The 17,091-nt window shown below is 40.9% G+C and overlaps 1 protein-coding gene across 1 annotated transcript; it reads right to left on the bottom strand.

Annotated features, from left to right (window-relative positions):
* LOC123931428 (small EDRK-rich factor 2-like) lies at window positions 1-360 on the bottom strand. The gene has a single exon (XM_045988515.1). The coding sequence runs from the start codon at window positions 308-310 to the stop codon at window positions 131-133; it is 180 nt and encodes a 59-aa protein (XP_045844471.1). The 5' UTR covers window positions 311-360; the 3' UTR covers window positions 1-130.
* Between the last annotated feature and the right edge of the window lie 16,731 nt (window positions 361-17,091).

Raw genomic sequence — 17,091 nt, 5'->3', positions numbered from 1 at the left:
CAGACTCAGGGCAAAGGGAATGCCATCGGTGCTGGGACCTGTGAGCACTACAGGAGAAAACGCGAGCGTGGTGGGACTGGCTTCAGGCACACAGGCGAAGGGCAAGAGGGTTGGACACGAAGCCACAAAGCTACTTGGGTTCCTCCTCCTTCTCGTTTGCCTTTTTCTGCTTCTGCTGCATGATCTCCGAGTCCCTCTGCTTGCGGGCTGCAGCAGAAAGCCCGTCATCTCGGCGCTTTCCCTTAACCGAGTCGCTCTGCTTTTTCATATTCTTCTGGCGGGCAAGCTCGCGCTGGTTACCGCGGGTCATGGCGACGGCAGCGGCTCCGGCCTGCCTCCGTTGCGTCCCCTCGTTCTGTCCGACCAATAAATCAAATCTTAAAAAACTTTTCAGAGTTTTTAATAAAAAAATCAGGAGTTCCAGGTTTTCTCAAAAAAAATTGAAAGCTCTGGTGTAATGGAGCTCATGTATTCATGTGCCCAACCTCAGTGACTCCTACCTCGGTTCACGTCTCTCCTTGGCCTGGTGCTGCTGCTGGATTCCTGTTGCTGGGAACAGCTGGTTAGTTGTCTGTCGGTTGTCTCTACCGCACGTACACCATGAGTAAGGGTGATCCTTTCAGAGGAGCACATGCTGTCCAGGCTCTTGGCCCCGTTACCCTAGGACCACACTTAGTTACCTCCTGGCTGGAGGGGGAGATGCCTGGATTTGGGTCAAGATGATGTGACAGCTTTGCTGAGAACAGCTGAGAACAGCTCTGCTGGTCCAGCTTGTGGCCCCAGGGCATCAGGAGAGCAATGTCAGCCCCTTCAGCATGCTGCACCGTGGCTTCCCAGTCCCAGGCAGACGAATGATTATTCCTGCTGCTTTTAGGTGGTCTCCTGTCTGGTGGGCAAGACCAGTTTCCTGGACACATCCTCAGGTCTGGGTGAGCCTGGCATACAGAAGGAGCTTGCTCCATGGGGCAAGGGGATGAAGTCACCCAGTATGGATGCTGGGTAAGCTTGGAGTTGGCAGGTCCAGGGTCCCAGAGAGGAGGTCAGGAGACTGGCCCAAAGGCTCTAGTCCTCCTCCTTTCCCTCTTTGGAGCTTAGTTGTTAGGCTGGTATGTAGAAACCTGCAGGACTTCCTAGAGCCTGTCCCAATTTGGGGGCATAGCCACCTGTGGGGTGCCGTCTGCCTAGATCTCTTGAGGGCCCCTGCGGGCTTCTAAGAACTGGGTGTCTTTCCTGACAGAGGAGGTTAAAAATGACTAGTTTGGAGCTTGGCTGCAACAAATCCTGTCTGGAAAACCAAATTAATAGCAACAGAAAGACTAATGGGAGAAACCATTGAGCCTTTTCTCATTCCTGGTCATTTAGCTCTTTCCAGGGTACTCAAATGTCTTCTATATTAACATTAAGTGCCTGATAATTAAGCATGAGTGGTGGGAGATGGGAGGAGGTGGTGGGCTCTCACTTACAGGGACCCCTGTAGGACAGGACGGCAGGGATGGTCTTGGGATGGGAATGCCCAGAGTCTGATCTCCAAGTACGCCCCACCCTGCCCCTACACTTGGGGTTGCTCTCTTGATGTGGGGTTAGAATTTGGGGGAATGTTCCATCCCTATCCAATATTTTAACTCCTTAGCTTTTTACTGGTGCCTTATATTCCACCATTTGAGTTCTGGGTGGCCTCCTGGGGTACTGACTCTACCTTGCGTGTTAGTTGGGTGACTCTGAGTCAATTAACTTCTCTGACTCCCAGTTCTCCCCCTCCGAAATGGAAACAAGACAAAGCTTTCCCAGAGTTGGTCTGAGAAATAAATGTAAGAGCCCCTGGTGATAAAATCAAAGTTGCTGAGCACAATGTCTGCACAATGCGCATGGGATCATGCCTATGCTAGGAGATTTAGGGGGTCACAGCCACATTTCAAGGGCATCCGTTGGACCTTCCCAGTGATGACTTGGTTGTGGGGACAGCGACCTTGGTTTTCAAGAATGATTTTCAGGGTTTCGGAGAGAACAACAAAGCTGGCTTTTATCTCTTGTTGCAGCCCCTGTCCCCCGGGAGGCTGGCAGAGGGATCGAGACTCCCGAGCCCTCACCTCCTGAGGCCCAGAGCGTGGCATTGATAGAGAAATTGAAATCCGGTTGTGCCCTTATCAGCTCCCCCAGAAAGCTGACTTGGAAAAGTTGCTCTGGGAGCCAGCCTGGATGTCCAAAATACCAGCGTCTCTCCCACAGTCCAGACTTCCAAATCACAACAGCTTAACAAGGTGCTTTTAAAACAGCAGTCACTGTTTTTGCTGAGATTATGAACGTCATACCTGCTTACTGGGGATAATTGAGAAAATATGACCTAGTGTAAAGAACAGAAAGTGATCTCCCATAGAGAAGAGACGCTGCTCTAAGTATTTCAGTGAATTTCTATTTGGTCTCTTCCTTCCTTTCTCCCTCATCTCTGCCTCCTTCTTCTTATTTTTGTTATAGAATCATTCAAACAGAAAGAAGCAAAATACAGGGGAAAACAAAGACAACAGACCAACCACATACAAATGTATCATCTGTTTGTCCCCCTCTCTCCCTTCCGCTCCCCTCTTTCCCTCCTCTCCTTCAGGAAAACGGTTACAGATGGGGTTGAACCTTTTTCATACCTCTGTCTCCCCTGAACCAGCCGCTGAAGTGGGGTGCGTCCTTCCTTATCAGGACTCCTACTTTTGCCTCCTACATACGCATCCGTGAACGATGTATGTGATCCCACATTTTACGGGAACGGTGTCATGAAATTCGTCTGTATCTCCACTTTGTTTTTTCCTCCTCCACATTATGCTTTTGAGATTTTTCCCTGTGGAAAGGCACACATTCCATTCATTCATTTTAAAGGAAGTGTTATAGATCTTGAATGCACCACGATGATGTATCCACTCTCTGTTGGCCGTCTTCCTGCGGTAGCCACGGACACAACCCGAGCGCACCTTCGTGAGCAGCCAGGCCGACTTCCTCTGCAGCAGACACTCAGGGTGGAACTCCTGAGCCACTGGCTGTGTGCACTGTCCCCTGGATTCGAGTTGGCAAGATTGTTTTTGAAAGTAGTTATATTAGTTTTAATGCCCACCAACAACTTGTGAATGTTTTTATGTGCCCTCCATCTCAGGGCCACTGGATATTGCTAGGTCCTCACAGTTCAGCCAGTCTGGGGGCAGGCTCTGATGTGGAGTAATTGCATCTCATTGTTTTGATTTGAATTCTTTCTGAATATTAGTGAAATTAAGCAGCACTTCATATGCTTATGGGCCATTAGAGTTTTATCTCTTATGAATTTGACCATTAAACTATTTGTTTCTAATTGCCTTGTAGGAGTACTTCATAAATTCTTGATACTGTGATGTTGATTATATGGGTTGGGATATATAGTCCTAGATTATGACTTACGCTTTCAAATTTGTTAATGGTGCCTTTGACACACGTACATTTTAATTTTTAATGTAATCACACTATCATTGTATTCTCTTTGGTGGTGTGTGCTCTAGGTATTGTGTTTAAGAAATCCATCTCCAAACCTTTTGCATTTTCACATTTATAACTTTTTAATGCCCAGATTGCAGTTTTGTAAATAGTGAGGTGTAGGAATATATAGAATATGTATATATTCTATGTATATGTATATATACACACATGGGTACACATACACACAGAGAGCCACATAAATATCTCTAGAGCTCCCTCCATGTTATAAGTGGGTGTCATATGGACTTACACAGGCATTTGTATACGTATGTATGTATAGATAGATAGACCGTTGTCCCAGCACACTGGAGGAACATTCCACATTTCCCCACTAAATGGTACTCCTATATCTAGGTCTGTTTATCTCAACCCCATTGGTTCAATGAGGTTTGCTCTATAACAAATCTATTCCCTGATGCATTTCCCTCTTTACATTTTCTTTATAAAATCATATTGCCTTCCCTATTTCCCCCCCCAATCTGAATTTTAAAATCAGATTGCTAAGCTCCATTAAAAAAAAAAAAAAAAAAAAAAGCACTCCGTTGTATGCCCACTGTAAGGGCCTATTTACCCAGAGCGATTCCATCCCGTTAAATAGTGATTTTGTTTTTTTATGCAGTAAAACTTAAACTGTCCTTGCCCCTCCCCACTCAGGGAACTTACTTAAAAGCAAGTCTGGGGAACCAGTCCCAGGTAACAGAACCCAAATACGAGGACAGGTCAGGGCAGGTGGAGACATCCAATCAGTGGGGCGCACCTACTGTCTCCCAACTACCAAGGAGTGTGGGTCCCGCCTTTTGGGCGCCAATTCTGACCAAGGTGATAGGCTAGTTCAAATATCTACTAGGGTAAATTGTAATTCAATTGGCCACCCGTGTGTGACTTGGCATGACTGTGCAGCTTTCTCTGTGTGTTACAATCTCATTGGCCACCTATGTGTGGCCAGGCCCAACCACATGGCCTTTGCGCTATAAAAGTTAGTCTGTGAGTCAGGAAAGGGTTGCCTTCTCTGTAAGAGGCGGCCCCGAAAGGTCAGTTTGAGTCTTGATGTTTGGCGTGAAATAAAGCTTTGCTTGACCTTGGCTTCGTATCAGTCTCACTCCTTTGATTACGGACCTAACACCCATACCACTTTATCCATTCTCCAGTTGAAACATTTGCATTTTATCTAGGGTTTTTTTGTTTGTTTGTTTTGGTTTGTTTTTTTGATGATTATGAATAGAGTCACTATAAACATTTATGTACAAGATTTTATGTGGACATAAGTTTTTCTTGACTCTTGGTTAAATACCCGAGCCTGGTTTTGCTGCACGGAGTGGTGAGTGCATGTTTAATTTTAGCAGAAACTGACAAACTGCTTTCCATGGTGGCTATACCAATTTGCATTCCTGCCAGCAATGTTTTAAAGTTCCTTTGTTCCTTTGTAAAGTTTGAAAGTTACTTTGTATCCTAGACAGCATTTGGTATTGACAGGTTTTTGTTGTTTTGTTTTAATTAGCCATTTTAATAGGTAGGCAATATTATCTTACTGTAGTACTAATTTGCATTTCCCTAATGACTAATGATGTTGAGAACTTTTAAATGTGTTTAACTGCTATCTGTGTATTTTCTTCGGCGAAGTGCCTTTTCAAATCTTTTGCCCACTTTGTATGGTTTTCTTATTGTTGAGTTTTGAAATTCTTTGTTTATTCTGGATACAGGTTTTTTATTTATTTTTTGTTGTTATTTTGTTTTGTGTGTGTGTGTGTGTGTGTGTGTGTGTGTGTGTGTGTGTGTGTCTGATATGTGATTTGTAAATATTTTCTCCCATTCTGTGGCTAGCAAGAGTCTTTCACAAAGCAAAGTTTTGGATTTCAAGGCTGGTCAGTTTGCTTTTGTTTCCTATTGTAGGTCATGTTTGGTGATGTATCTACGAAGTCTTTTCCCAGCCCAAGGTCATAAAGATTTTCTCCTTTCTTTTTCCAGTTTTAAAATACATTTTCTAGTTTACGATAAATTTTTAGTTAATGTTTGGATTAAGTGTGAGGTATGAGTGGAAGTTTTCTTTTTCTTTTTGTCTTCTCTTTTTCTCTTGCTTATATCTACCCAATTGTTTAGTTTTCATGTGATTATTTATTGAAAACTGGTTTTTTTTCTATTTAATTGCCTTTACACTTTTGTAAAAAAAATCCTTTGACGGCATTCCTCTGGGTTTGTTTCTGGACTCCATTCTGTTCCATAGATTTCTATGTCCATTTTTATACTTCTGCACTATCTTTACACAATCACACTGTCTTGACTACTGTAGCTTTATGACAAATATTAAAATCAAGTCATGAAAGACCTGTGGCTTTGTTGTTACATTTCATGAATTTTTTGGCTACTTTATTTTCTTTGCCTTTCCAAATCAATTTTAGAGACAGTTTATCAATATCTATAAAATTCTCTCCTGGAATTTTGATTAGAATCACACTGAATCTATAGATAATTTCAATACTGACACACCAATCCTTGAACATAAATTTATCACTCCATTTATTTAGATATTTTCTTTTACCAGCATTTTGTAGTTTTCAGTGTATAAGTCCCAACCATGTTTTCTTAAATTTTATACCTAAGTGTTTCATGTCTGGGTAAGTGGTGTAAACACAAAATGGTACTGTTTTAAATTTTTGAACTTCCTTTGTACATAGTACATAGAAACACAATTGATTTTTGTGTATTTGTCTTATATCCCATGACCCTGCTAAAATCACTCATTAGTTACAGGAGTTATTTTTAATCAATTCCTCTAGGTTTTCTGCTTAGCCTTTATTTAACCTGTGGTAGGGGGAGAAAAAGGGTATTTATTTCTTCCTTCACAATATGTATACATTTTATTTCCTTTTCTTGCCTTTTTGTAGTAGTTGGGACTTCCAGTATAATGTTGAGTAAAAATCATGAGGATAGAAGACTTGCTTTGTTTCTGACATTAGGTGGAAATTATTCCATCTTTCATCATCAAATTTGGTGTTAGCTATAGTTTTTTTTTGGCAGAAGCCCTTTATCAGATTAAGGAAGTTCCCTTAAATTCCAGGGTTGCTGAGATCTTAAAAAAATGACAAATGGCTGAATTTTGTCAAATGCTTATTTTGGACCTATGAAGATGATCACAAGCTGTTTCATTTTTGTTCTGTTAATATGGTGATTTACATTTATTGCTAAGTTGAACTAACCTATGTGTTCTCAGAATTAATCTCACAAGATCATGATATATTATTCTTTCTTCTTCTTCTCTCTCTCTCTGTTTTTAAAGAGAGAAAGTGGTGGGAAGGGCAGAGGGAGAGGGAGAGAGAGAGAATCTAAAGCAGACTTCACACCCAGCATGGAACCCAATGTGGGGCTCGATCTCACAACCCTGACATCATGACCTGAGCCAAGATCAAAAGTCAGATACCTAACTGATGGAGCCACCCGGGCACCCCTTTGATGTATTATTCTTTCAAAATATTATTGGAATTGATTTGCTGACATTGTCTTCAGGATTTTTGCATCTAAACTTATGAAAGATACTGGTCTCTAGTTTACTTACTTCCTTACTGATTTATTTCCTTCCAGTGTAATTAACATACAGGGTTATGTTAGTTTCAGGTGTATAATACAGTGATTCAACAATTCTATGCATTACTCTGTGCTCATCAAGATAAGTGTAATCTTAATCCCCTTGACCTATTTCACCTATCCCCCCACCTACCTCTCCTCTGATAACCACCAGTTTGTTCTCTATAGCTAAGAGTCTGTATCTATTTTTTCTTTGTTCATTTGCTTTGTTTCTTATTTCTTGCATTCTACATGTGAATGAAATCATATGGTAGTTGTCTTTCTCTGACTGACTTACTACATTTATCCTTGTACTTTCCAGCTCCATCCATATTGTTACAAATGGCAAGATTACTTTTTTTATGGCTGAGTAATATTCCATTGTATATATATGCTACATCCTTATCCAGACATCCAGCTGCTTCCATACTTTGGCTAGTGTAGATAATGCTGCTATAATCATAGGGATGCATATACCTTTTCAAATTAGTGTTTTCATTTTCTTTGGGTAAATACCCAATAGTAGAATTACTTGGTCATATGGTAATTATATTTTTAATTTTTTGAGGAGACTCTATACTGTTTTCCACAGTGGCTGTACCACTTTCCCCAGTTTGCATTCCCACCAACAGTACACAGGGGTTCCTTTCTCTCCACATCCTCACCAACACTTGTTATTTCTTGTTATTTTGATTTTAGCCATTTGACAGGTATGAGGTAATATTTCATTGTAGTTTTTATTTGCATTTCCCTGATGATGAATGATGTTGAGAATCTTTTCATGTATATCTGCTGCCCATCTGTATTTCTTCTCTGGAGAAATGTCTGTTCATATCTTCTGCCCATTTTTAAATTGGGTTATTTGTTTTTTTGGTGTTGAATTATAAAAGGTCTTTATATATTGTGGATATTTGTAGTTTGTTGATTGCTTGATTTCTCTTATAATATCTTTTTATCAGATTTGGAATAAGGTACTGCAGGCCTCACAAAATGGGTTGGGAAATATTAATTCATTTCCTATGTTCTGGAATAAATTGGGTAGAATTGTTATTATTTCTCCCTTAAGTATTTGCACAGCATTTAGTGTACATTTTTCCTTCTAAATCCAAACTACAATCTCTGTCTTTTATTTAGTATGTTTAAATCATCTATATTTAATATAATTATTTATGTTTGGATTAGGTCAAGTGTTTTATTGTTCTTTTTCTGTGTGTTGTTTCTACTCTTTGTTCTTTACTTCCTGCCTGCTTTTAGATTATTTGGATTTTTTTGCTACCCTTCATTTTTATTAACCTGCTGGTTCTTTCGTTTTTAGTAACTGCTCTGGAATATTTAACTTTTCAGCATTGTTGTTTTCTCTATTTTGTCTAGAATTTTAGTTGTAATCAATGGAAGAGATAGGTTATGGCGAGCTTAGTCAATGTTGGCTAAACATTCAAAAGTGGTGTCACTATCTTTCTTCATTTGTTTTTTTTAGGCATTTATCTACTCTTATTCTTTTAAAATAACTGTTTGTTGTTGTTGTTGTATTAAGCTTCTCTTTTGGTAGCGTTGTTTGCTATTCTGTAGAAGGTTCTGTTGGTGCCCTTCCCAAAGGCCTTTGCATCCTATTTATCAGCTCCGTGTGCCCATCCCCCAGCTTCTGCCTGCTTCGCTGTTAAATGTTTGTACTTGAAATCTTCAAAGGAGTGCTGTTGAGCACTGGAGCCACCTGCTGGCATGGAGAGCTAGAAGTCCTTGCAGTTTACATCCCTCCCACCCTCATGCAACATTTAGCCAAGGACTGGCTCAAATCCTTTGCCACAGGACCAAACAAAACTTTCCTTTCCTGATCCTGCTTTTCCACTTCCTTACTTCCTTACTTACTGGTCTCTTCTGGGAATATTTCCTTAAGATTATTCACATTCTAGTCCTTACCTTAGATGTTATTCTTCCACTTACTTTTTGAGTTTACTCTTCTTTGAGTTGTATGACTAATTTATTTTCAACTCCCTTTATTTTTATGTAAATGAATTTATCAAGAACTATATTGAATTTATCCCACAATTTATGGTATGTAGAACCCCTGTTTCATTTTGCCCTAAATATTTTAACCAACTGAGCCACCCAGGTGCCCCTTCATTTTGCCCTAAATATTTTATTTTGGGGTAGGGATTTGCATTTTTAACACATAAGTAGTTAAGGCATGTCATTAAAAATGTTCCTTAGTTTTGTCTTAAAGTTCTTTTAATTGGCAATTTCTAATTTAATTTAATTGTGTTAGGGTCTGAGAATAGTAATTGTGACATTTGATTCTCTGAAATTGGTTGAGACTTCTGCTTTGTTCTACTGCAAGTTTGGTTACTTGTAAATATTCCTGGTTTTCTGTAAAATAATGCATACTTTCTTTTTGTTGATTGCATGGTTCTTTATATATCTGTTAAATCAGGCTTGATACAGTATTGTACAAATTTTCTATACCCAAGGTAATTTTTGTTTGCAGGACTAGGTTCTAATACAGCAAGTTATAATCTCCCACTCTGATTATAGATTTGTCAGCTTCTTTTTGTAATTCTGTCAGTTTTGCTTTATGTATTTTTGGGGCTATGATGCTGTAAGGTACATAGTATTCATGATTGCTATATCTGTTTGGTGAGTCCTTTCCTTTTACAATTACATATTGTTTTTTATCTCTATGAAGGGCTTTTGCCTTGTTTGATTTTATCTGCTACTAATATTGGTGTTCTTGTTTTGTTGTTTTGCCAGGAATTTTCTTTTTCATTCCTCTATTTTTGGCTTTTCTGTGTTATTTCCATTAGTGTATCTTTTGTAGGAAGTACCATATCACTAGACAAAGAAAACTGTAGTCGGGTAGTCATCTAATGAGTAACTTAAATCTGTTTGTATTTATTATGGCTATTGAAATGATCTATTTGGACTTATTTTTACTATCTTATTTTATGTTTTCTTTGCCATGGTTATTCTTTGGTTCTCTGCAATTCCCTTTCTGTTTTACATTTGATTACTAAAGCTTTTATCATTTTCTTCTGTTAACTTGGAAATTATAGATTTTATTTCTATTTCTAAGTGATTATCCTTGTTTTTTCTTAAACATATTTTTAAAGTTCAAATTGGTTAAAGTTACAGAACACAAAACAAATAAATCATCAGTATTCCCACCACAAGAAATTAATCACTTACCTTGGCAGATGTACTTCTAGGAAATCATTCTACTACTTTTATAAAAATACTACTTTTATATGAAATATGCTTATTATAAAGACTTTAAACAAGAAGAAACGTACAATGAAGAATGTTAAAAAAAATTTGTGCTAGTTACAAAAAAATCCCTCTACCTTGACAAAACATTATTCTAGACACTTATCTATGCAAGTGTATGACCGAAGGCAATATGGATGCAGTGACTTACTTTTAATTTTATGAAACTATGACCATCTCTAGATGTTCTTTCAAAATATAAGGTATTATTTTTAACTTCCCTAGAACTTGGGAAAAAGTAACTAAAGTGAAATTAAGGAAATTGTTAACATTAAATGTTTTTTAAGGTAAACTAAATTAATTCCTAGAAGGTCCCCTACAAATACAAAAAGAGATTTTGAGAAGCATCAGGAGTTCATAGTCATTATTTTTTAAGAAGTATGTTTCAAGTTTGTTTCAAAGTTTTGAGTTTACTCAATGGACTCCCTTCTGTTTTGTTTTGTTTTAACTTTTTAAAGATTTTATTTATTTATTAGAGAGAGAGAGCAAGCACAAGAGCAGGGGAGGGAGGCAGTGGGGGGGGGGGGCGAGGAGCAGAGAGAGGGAGAGGAGCAGGCTCCCCAAGAGCCTAGGATCATGACTCGAGCTGAAGGCAGAGGCTTAACCAGCTGAGCCACACAGGTGCCCCTGGACTCCCTTTTTTAAAAAATAAGACCCTTATTAGCTTCCCTCTCATCTGCTAGGCATTACCATTTAATTAGGGTATGACTTTTTCCTTACCCAGGTGAATGTACGGTGTTCTATAATCCTCATTCTCTTGGTTGCTTAGTATTTGTTCTATATTTAGATAAATTCTCCACTCATCCCCAGTTCTTTTATCTTGTGTCAAAATTCCTGAGTTTATCTTTATTATTACGTTATCATTATTGACCTGTTAATGGGTTGAATTTAATCATGAATAGTTTTTTTAAATTCTTTTTTCAAAAAAAGTGTCCATGTGTTCTGTATTTCTTGAAGTATTTAATGTCTTGAAATGAGGGCTTCTTGCCTTTATGCGGGGATGACTTTGGCTGGGTGTTTTATTTTTGGCTCACTTTTTTTTTCTTTTGGAACTGAGATGTGAACACCTTTTCTTCTGGTTGAATGTTACTGCAGAGAAGCTAGACTCTGGCCTGATTTTCCTAGTGTGTATGATTTTGCTCTTTCTGCTCAAATGTGTGAGGTTTCTCTTAATTTTTGATTTTACTAACTTAATTAGGATGGGATGCATCTTTGTGTGAGATTTCTGTATCAAATTTTCCTGAAATACATTGTGCTCTTTTTGTTTTGTTTTGTTTTTGGCAGTTTTGATTTTTTTTTTTCAACACAGGGAAAATTTCTTGTATTATATCTTTGAATATATAATCTGTTTCATTTGTTGGATCTTCTTCTTAGGATCACCAACTGTTCCTAAAATAATCTTTTTTTTTTTTTTAATCAGTGTCTGTCTCTGTAATGGTTTTGATCTCCTTGGGTTTTCCTTCCTTCCTCTCTTTCTCTCCCTCCCTCTCTTTCTCGCTCCCTCCCCCACTTCCTTCCTTTCCTCCTTCCTTTTTCCTCCCTCCCTCCTTCCCTCTCTTCTTCCTTTGTTCCTTCCTTTCTTTCCTTCTTTCACATTCACTTTTATTGTCCTAAGTTTTTCCTCTGTGTCAATAATTAGATAATCAACAGCGTTCCATGTTTTCCTCTATAGTGATGTCTTTTGAGCTCTAATTTTGTTTTTTAAGAGTTTCAGTCTCTATTTCCAGCTCATTTCTGTAGTTTTATCATCTCATCTTTGAATTTTAATTTTATTAAATTACTATTTCTATTAAATTCTTCTCTACTTTCAAGCAATGGTGGGCTTCTATCTTCTGGTGCTGGAGGATGCATTTGTCTGGCCTGTCTAGTTATCCTGTTGTCTTGTCTCTATTGTGTGTGTTCCCACCTCCCTTTCTTCTGTTTTGTGCTTGCTTGGCTTCCACACTGAGGCATTTTGTCTTGCTCACACATAGCACCTGCCGGGGCATCTTCTCTGCTCTGATCACTGTACTTGAGTCCCATGAGTCTTTCCCTCTCAGCTGAGGTGGTGGCTGCTTTCTGTTCACTACCTGAAGGGATGGTATGGCAGGGGGAGCGTGAGATCACCTCGGGGTGGTATGCAGGCTTTGTAGGAAGATCTGGGCTTTGAAACCCTTTTGGAGGTGTTGTTAAATGTTCTGGGGCTTACTACATCTATATAAGAACATTGACATTCCTGTAGGAGATACCCTAGGGCTTTGAGACATTTCTGCATCCAATGGGTTGTCCTGGAGCCTTCCCTCACATCAGAGTGTCTGTCCTGGTGTTTGCTCCAACAATCCCCTAATTCTCCTCAGAAAGAATTTTCACTTTTCTAGGAAGAGAGAAAGAAAAGACAGAGATACCTTCTTGGTCAGGTCTGTGGAAACAGCCTCTGAGATGAAGGCTGACCTGAGAATGGTTTGTGAAGGCAGTATCTAAGAGGCTGGGAGCTAAGGAGGGTGGGGAAAGGTGGGCTCAGGCTCAGGCCCTTGGAGAGTGGCTTTTAGCCTGGTCTCCCAGGGAGTTCTGGAGTGGAAGTTATGTTTCAGAGCTACCCAGACTTGGGTCCAAGAGATGGGTGAAAGGTGCCCAAAGACAGCCAAAGGAATTTTGGTGGAGTACTGCATTATCCCACCTTTTATGTCTCATAGTTTCACTCTGTCCTGTCATAGTTCTTTGGGTGAGTGATGGCTTACAATTTCTGGGGAAATATAACTTAGGCAAAGAGGGTAAGTAGGATAAGCTACAACCTTCACTGTTCTAGTTGGTTCTGAGGCCATAACTTATACTCAGTAGATCCCTCCTCAACCACCTATTTTGGATTCCTCTGATGGTCTAGGTGGCTTACCTGGTGGGTGGACCTGACCGTCATTCCCTGAGGGGTCTGAACTCTGTCCTCTCAGGCTGTGATTGCTAAAATTACCATTCATAATGACCATACATGAACCCCAGGAGATGCCCATCAGGTCCTCTTCTGTCCCAAACATGATTTTCCTTTTTCTATCATATATCATCAACCCTATCTTCTCTAGTAATCTTGCCAGTGTGACAATTCCTTTCTTTTCCTGCTGGTCTACTGGTATGGGGAGCCCCAGATGACTAGGTGACAGCTTTACTTTTAAGTTTTAAGTTTTAAGACTCTACTGTATCTCCTGGCAAAACCTTTCCTTCAGGGAACCGGGAGGAACAGAGGAGGTCATTGGGAGTGATGTATATAACAGGGCCATCCCCTCTTCAACCTCTTACTTCTTAGATCAATATATTATATCTATTGAAAAGAGAACACCATATAATGGCCTTCAATTTAAGGTATATTCTGCATCTTGCGGACTATATGTCAACCCTGCAGGGTATCATCTCCAAGCTAGTGCCTCAGGCTGGCAGCTTTAGGGTGATATGATGTGTGGCTGACCCAATGAGCCTTGTGTATGTCTGATCTCCTTTCTCATCAGCTGGATCCCCCGTAAGGTGGTGTGTGTGGAATTCAGCGACAATAAATCACGCACTGTTTGCTTTGGATGCTGACTGATGCTATGGGCATGGAAGGCAAACCTACCAGAAGTGTATATTAATGCCTCACAGGGTGAGTCACTGTTCTTTCCAGGGAGGAAGAAGTTGGATATAATTAATTTGCCCCTTGTGTTTTGCTGGTGTCCTTGAGGATGACACTGTGTGGGAGGCTTCTGCTGAGGGGCCTAATGTGTATTGTGGTGAAGGTATTGTGGTTGTTGATGATGCTAGTTGACACCTCCTGGTTGAGAGCACCTGTCCACCTGGTTTTTAAATGACACCCCCCCCTCCAGTGAATGCTCCCTGTGGGCATGGATATGTGATAGAAGATTTCTTTGTTCCAGCTTTTGACTCTTTCTCTTTCTTGACCCTGACCAATCAGCCAAACAATTCAACTGCCCTGGAATCTATGTACATCCTTACCTCTGGCCATTCCTCTATGCAAAGAGGATGACCAGAGGGTCTGCTTGGGCTCACAGGGCTGCCCCTATGTGAACTTGTACATGTGTATGTGAAGTCTACTTGGAAGTAGACTTTCATCTGCATCACCATGCTGAGGGGACCCTAACCGTGAGCCAGATCCAGGCTTTCTCCTCCTTTGTTGGCTTGTTGTAGAGACCACTCCCCACCCCCAGTAAAACCATAGCTGTGAATTGGCACAGCATAGATTGATGACATGAGGGTCTGGGTCTTTTGTTTGTATAGCTTCCTTGTGTTTCTGGACTTGCTTGTGACTGATCTTGGACGTATAACTCCCATAGAATGATGCATTGCTAACACTCAGTACAGTCACTTGTCACTTCAGAGAGCCCTCTGCTTGATATGGACAGCTCTGGTTGCAGCTCACTTGATGCGCCATGGTTAGAAGCCCAGTCTCTACGTGATGTTCACATTATAGGAGCTGATTTTTGAATAAAAAATATTTTGGAGCATGGCTTACTCCAAAATCTTAGAACTCTGTGCTATAACCCTCCTACAGGGGGAGACGCCACACTGAACCTTTGTTTACCACAGATATTGCCCGCACCACTGGGTCTGCTGAATCATATCACCCAAGCATTGGATCTGCTTGCACCGCATTCTGGACCATGGCAGAGCTTTCTTACTCTGGGCCTTACAGTTGCTTGTTAGATGAGTCAGAGAAGTATTCTGCGTGTAATGCATACTTCTTCAGAACACAAACACCATGCTTTTCCTGGGTGGTTGGAGATATACTGTTCACAAATGTTCCTGAGCCCACTGGGCCAATATGACAGGCCCTGGAATTTTTGCAGTTTATCCTCCAACTTCTGCAGGACAATTATGGACTAGCGTGATGTTTTGCGAAATGTCCAGATGTTCAAGGTCACCTTGGGCTACATTGTGACAGAGAACAGGAGAGTTAACATAGCTCTAGGGAAAGACCACAAGCATGTTTTATTGTCCAGTCTGTGTGAGTGAAAACTGCTTTTGGTTCTTTTTCCTGATAGGGATTTAAAAAAAAATTGCTGGATCCCTAGCTGCACTGGAAGTAGCAGAGGCTCTTGTTCTTTGTAGGCCACCTTATCTGCTCGAGGAGCTGTGACTGAGGCAAAGTTCTGTTAAGTCTGAGGTGGTTCACCATTATCCACTGTGATTCACTATGGATTTTGCAGGTTCCAGACTTGTGAACGAAATGGGGGACATAACAGGGTCCCTGCTACTACATTCTATAAGTCTTTGAAAATAGCACTAATTTCTGCCTTTACTGCTGGGATGTTGTACTGATTTTGATTGATGGGGTCAGATGGTCAGGAGCAATTTCAGGGCCTGGCATCTGGCCTTTCCTACCATGCTAGTTGCTAAGTATGTCCATCCTGATTATGTGTTCAGGAACGGAGGAAATGACTGGTAGGTCTGGGATCTATCGTACACACTGGGGGAAAGATTCCATTCATTCTTTGCACCTATGCACTTTTACTGAATGAGGGGTGGGGAATGATTGTGCTTTGAGTCCCCAAGTATTGATGTCAGGTCAGATGCTCTGTCCAATCCTAGAGATGGAGGATTTCCCCTTTCTCCCATACACCGCTACTCAGAACTAGAGTAATGGACGTGGTTTACGCATCTAGTAGCATTGCGGGGTCTTTCTTCAGTTGATGGGCTCTGGGTCTGAGAAGTGACACAGCACTGTGACTACCCATTGCTGAGGTTTATCTCTAGTTTCTGCTCATTTTTATCCTTTCTCGATCAATAGCTTTGCCAACTACCCATATATCTTGCTCTAGATATGCCACGGTCTGCTGGGAATCACCACACATCCCTGTAGGTCAAAGCCCCCTGGTTGCCATTCTGAACTTGCTTTCTACCTTGCTCCTGATGATTGAGTGCTGCCGCATGGCCTCTGCTGTTTTAGAATCCTCTGTCCTTAGTGACTCTAGGGAGCCAACTACAACAAGATCTGTTGTCTACACAGCTTATAGCAGATAGCAACCTCTGAGCTTCTCAATGATGCCTATACCCACCCCACCGCCCCCTCCCCAGCTCCTTCCCTGCTCCTTAGTTAGGGACACTTCCTATGGCGTCCCTCTAGCAACATAGTCCTATGGTAAGAACTTGGATCTTGGATAATAGATCTATTCTAACGTGCCAACTACACTGAGATCAAGAGATCCGAATCCCTTATTTAACACTCTAATGAGGCTGATCTCATATTTTCATATATTATTTTAGGTGAGACATTTTTTCCAAGACTCTAGGAGCCACTCCAGAAGTTATTAGGACTGGCTCCCAGAACCTGACAAAGTGTTAAATCTCTTTACAGCCTTATATTCTGTGCCCCTTTCCCACCTACCCTTGGTTTGACACCCGCAAGATCTACTTTCAGGCAAACTTTCCAGGTTCCTGTGGGTTCATATCGGTCAGGTCCTTCCACTCCCCTGGTGAACAATCCTTCTCTTCTCTGAGAAGGACAGAATTTCCCCAACTGGGCCCTTCTGAGGCTCTATCCTGGCCATCATCCTAGTGGTCAGGAAGGGAGGTGGGGGCAGATCTTGAGGCGGGAAGGGGATATCTTGCAAGGGATTTGTCACCACGGGGACCTCTGAATATATTTTGGGCAAGGAGGGATAGGGGACCACTTCTGAAGGCAGAGAGGGTTGGGGAATCTGGGGTTTCCATGCTCTCAAGCCTGCACTCAGATGTCACCATCACAACTCTCAGGGCCCCAGTTCTTTTCTCTCAAGGCCTTGACTTGGGCATAGGAGGTGTCAGTCCTTCTGAAGTTTAGTTGCTTTT

This window comes from Meles meles, chromosome 19, assembly GCF_922984935.1.
Source record: "Meles meles chromosome 19, mMelMel3.1 paternal haplotype, whole genome shotgun sequence".
Taxonomy (NCBI): domain Eukaryota; kingdom Metazoa; phylum Chordata; class Mammalia; order Carnivora; family Mustelidae; genus Meles; species Meles meles.
The sequence above is the reverse complement of the archived record's forward strand: the minus strand, read 5'-3'. Positions and strand labels throughout refer to the sequence as shown.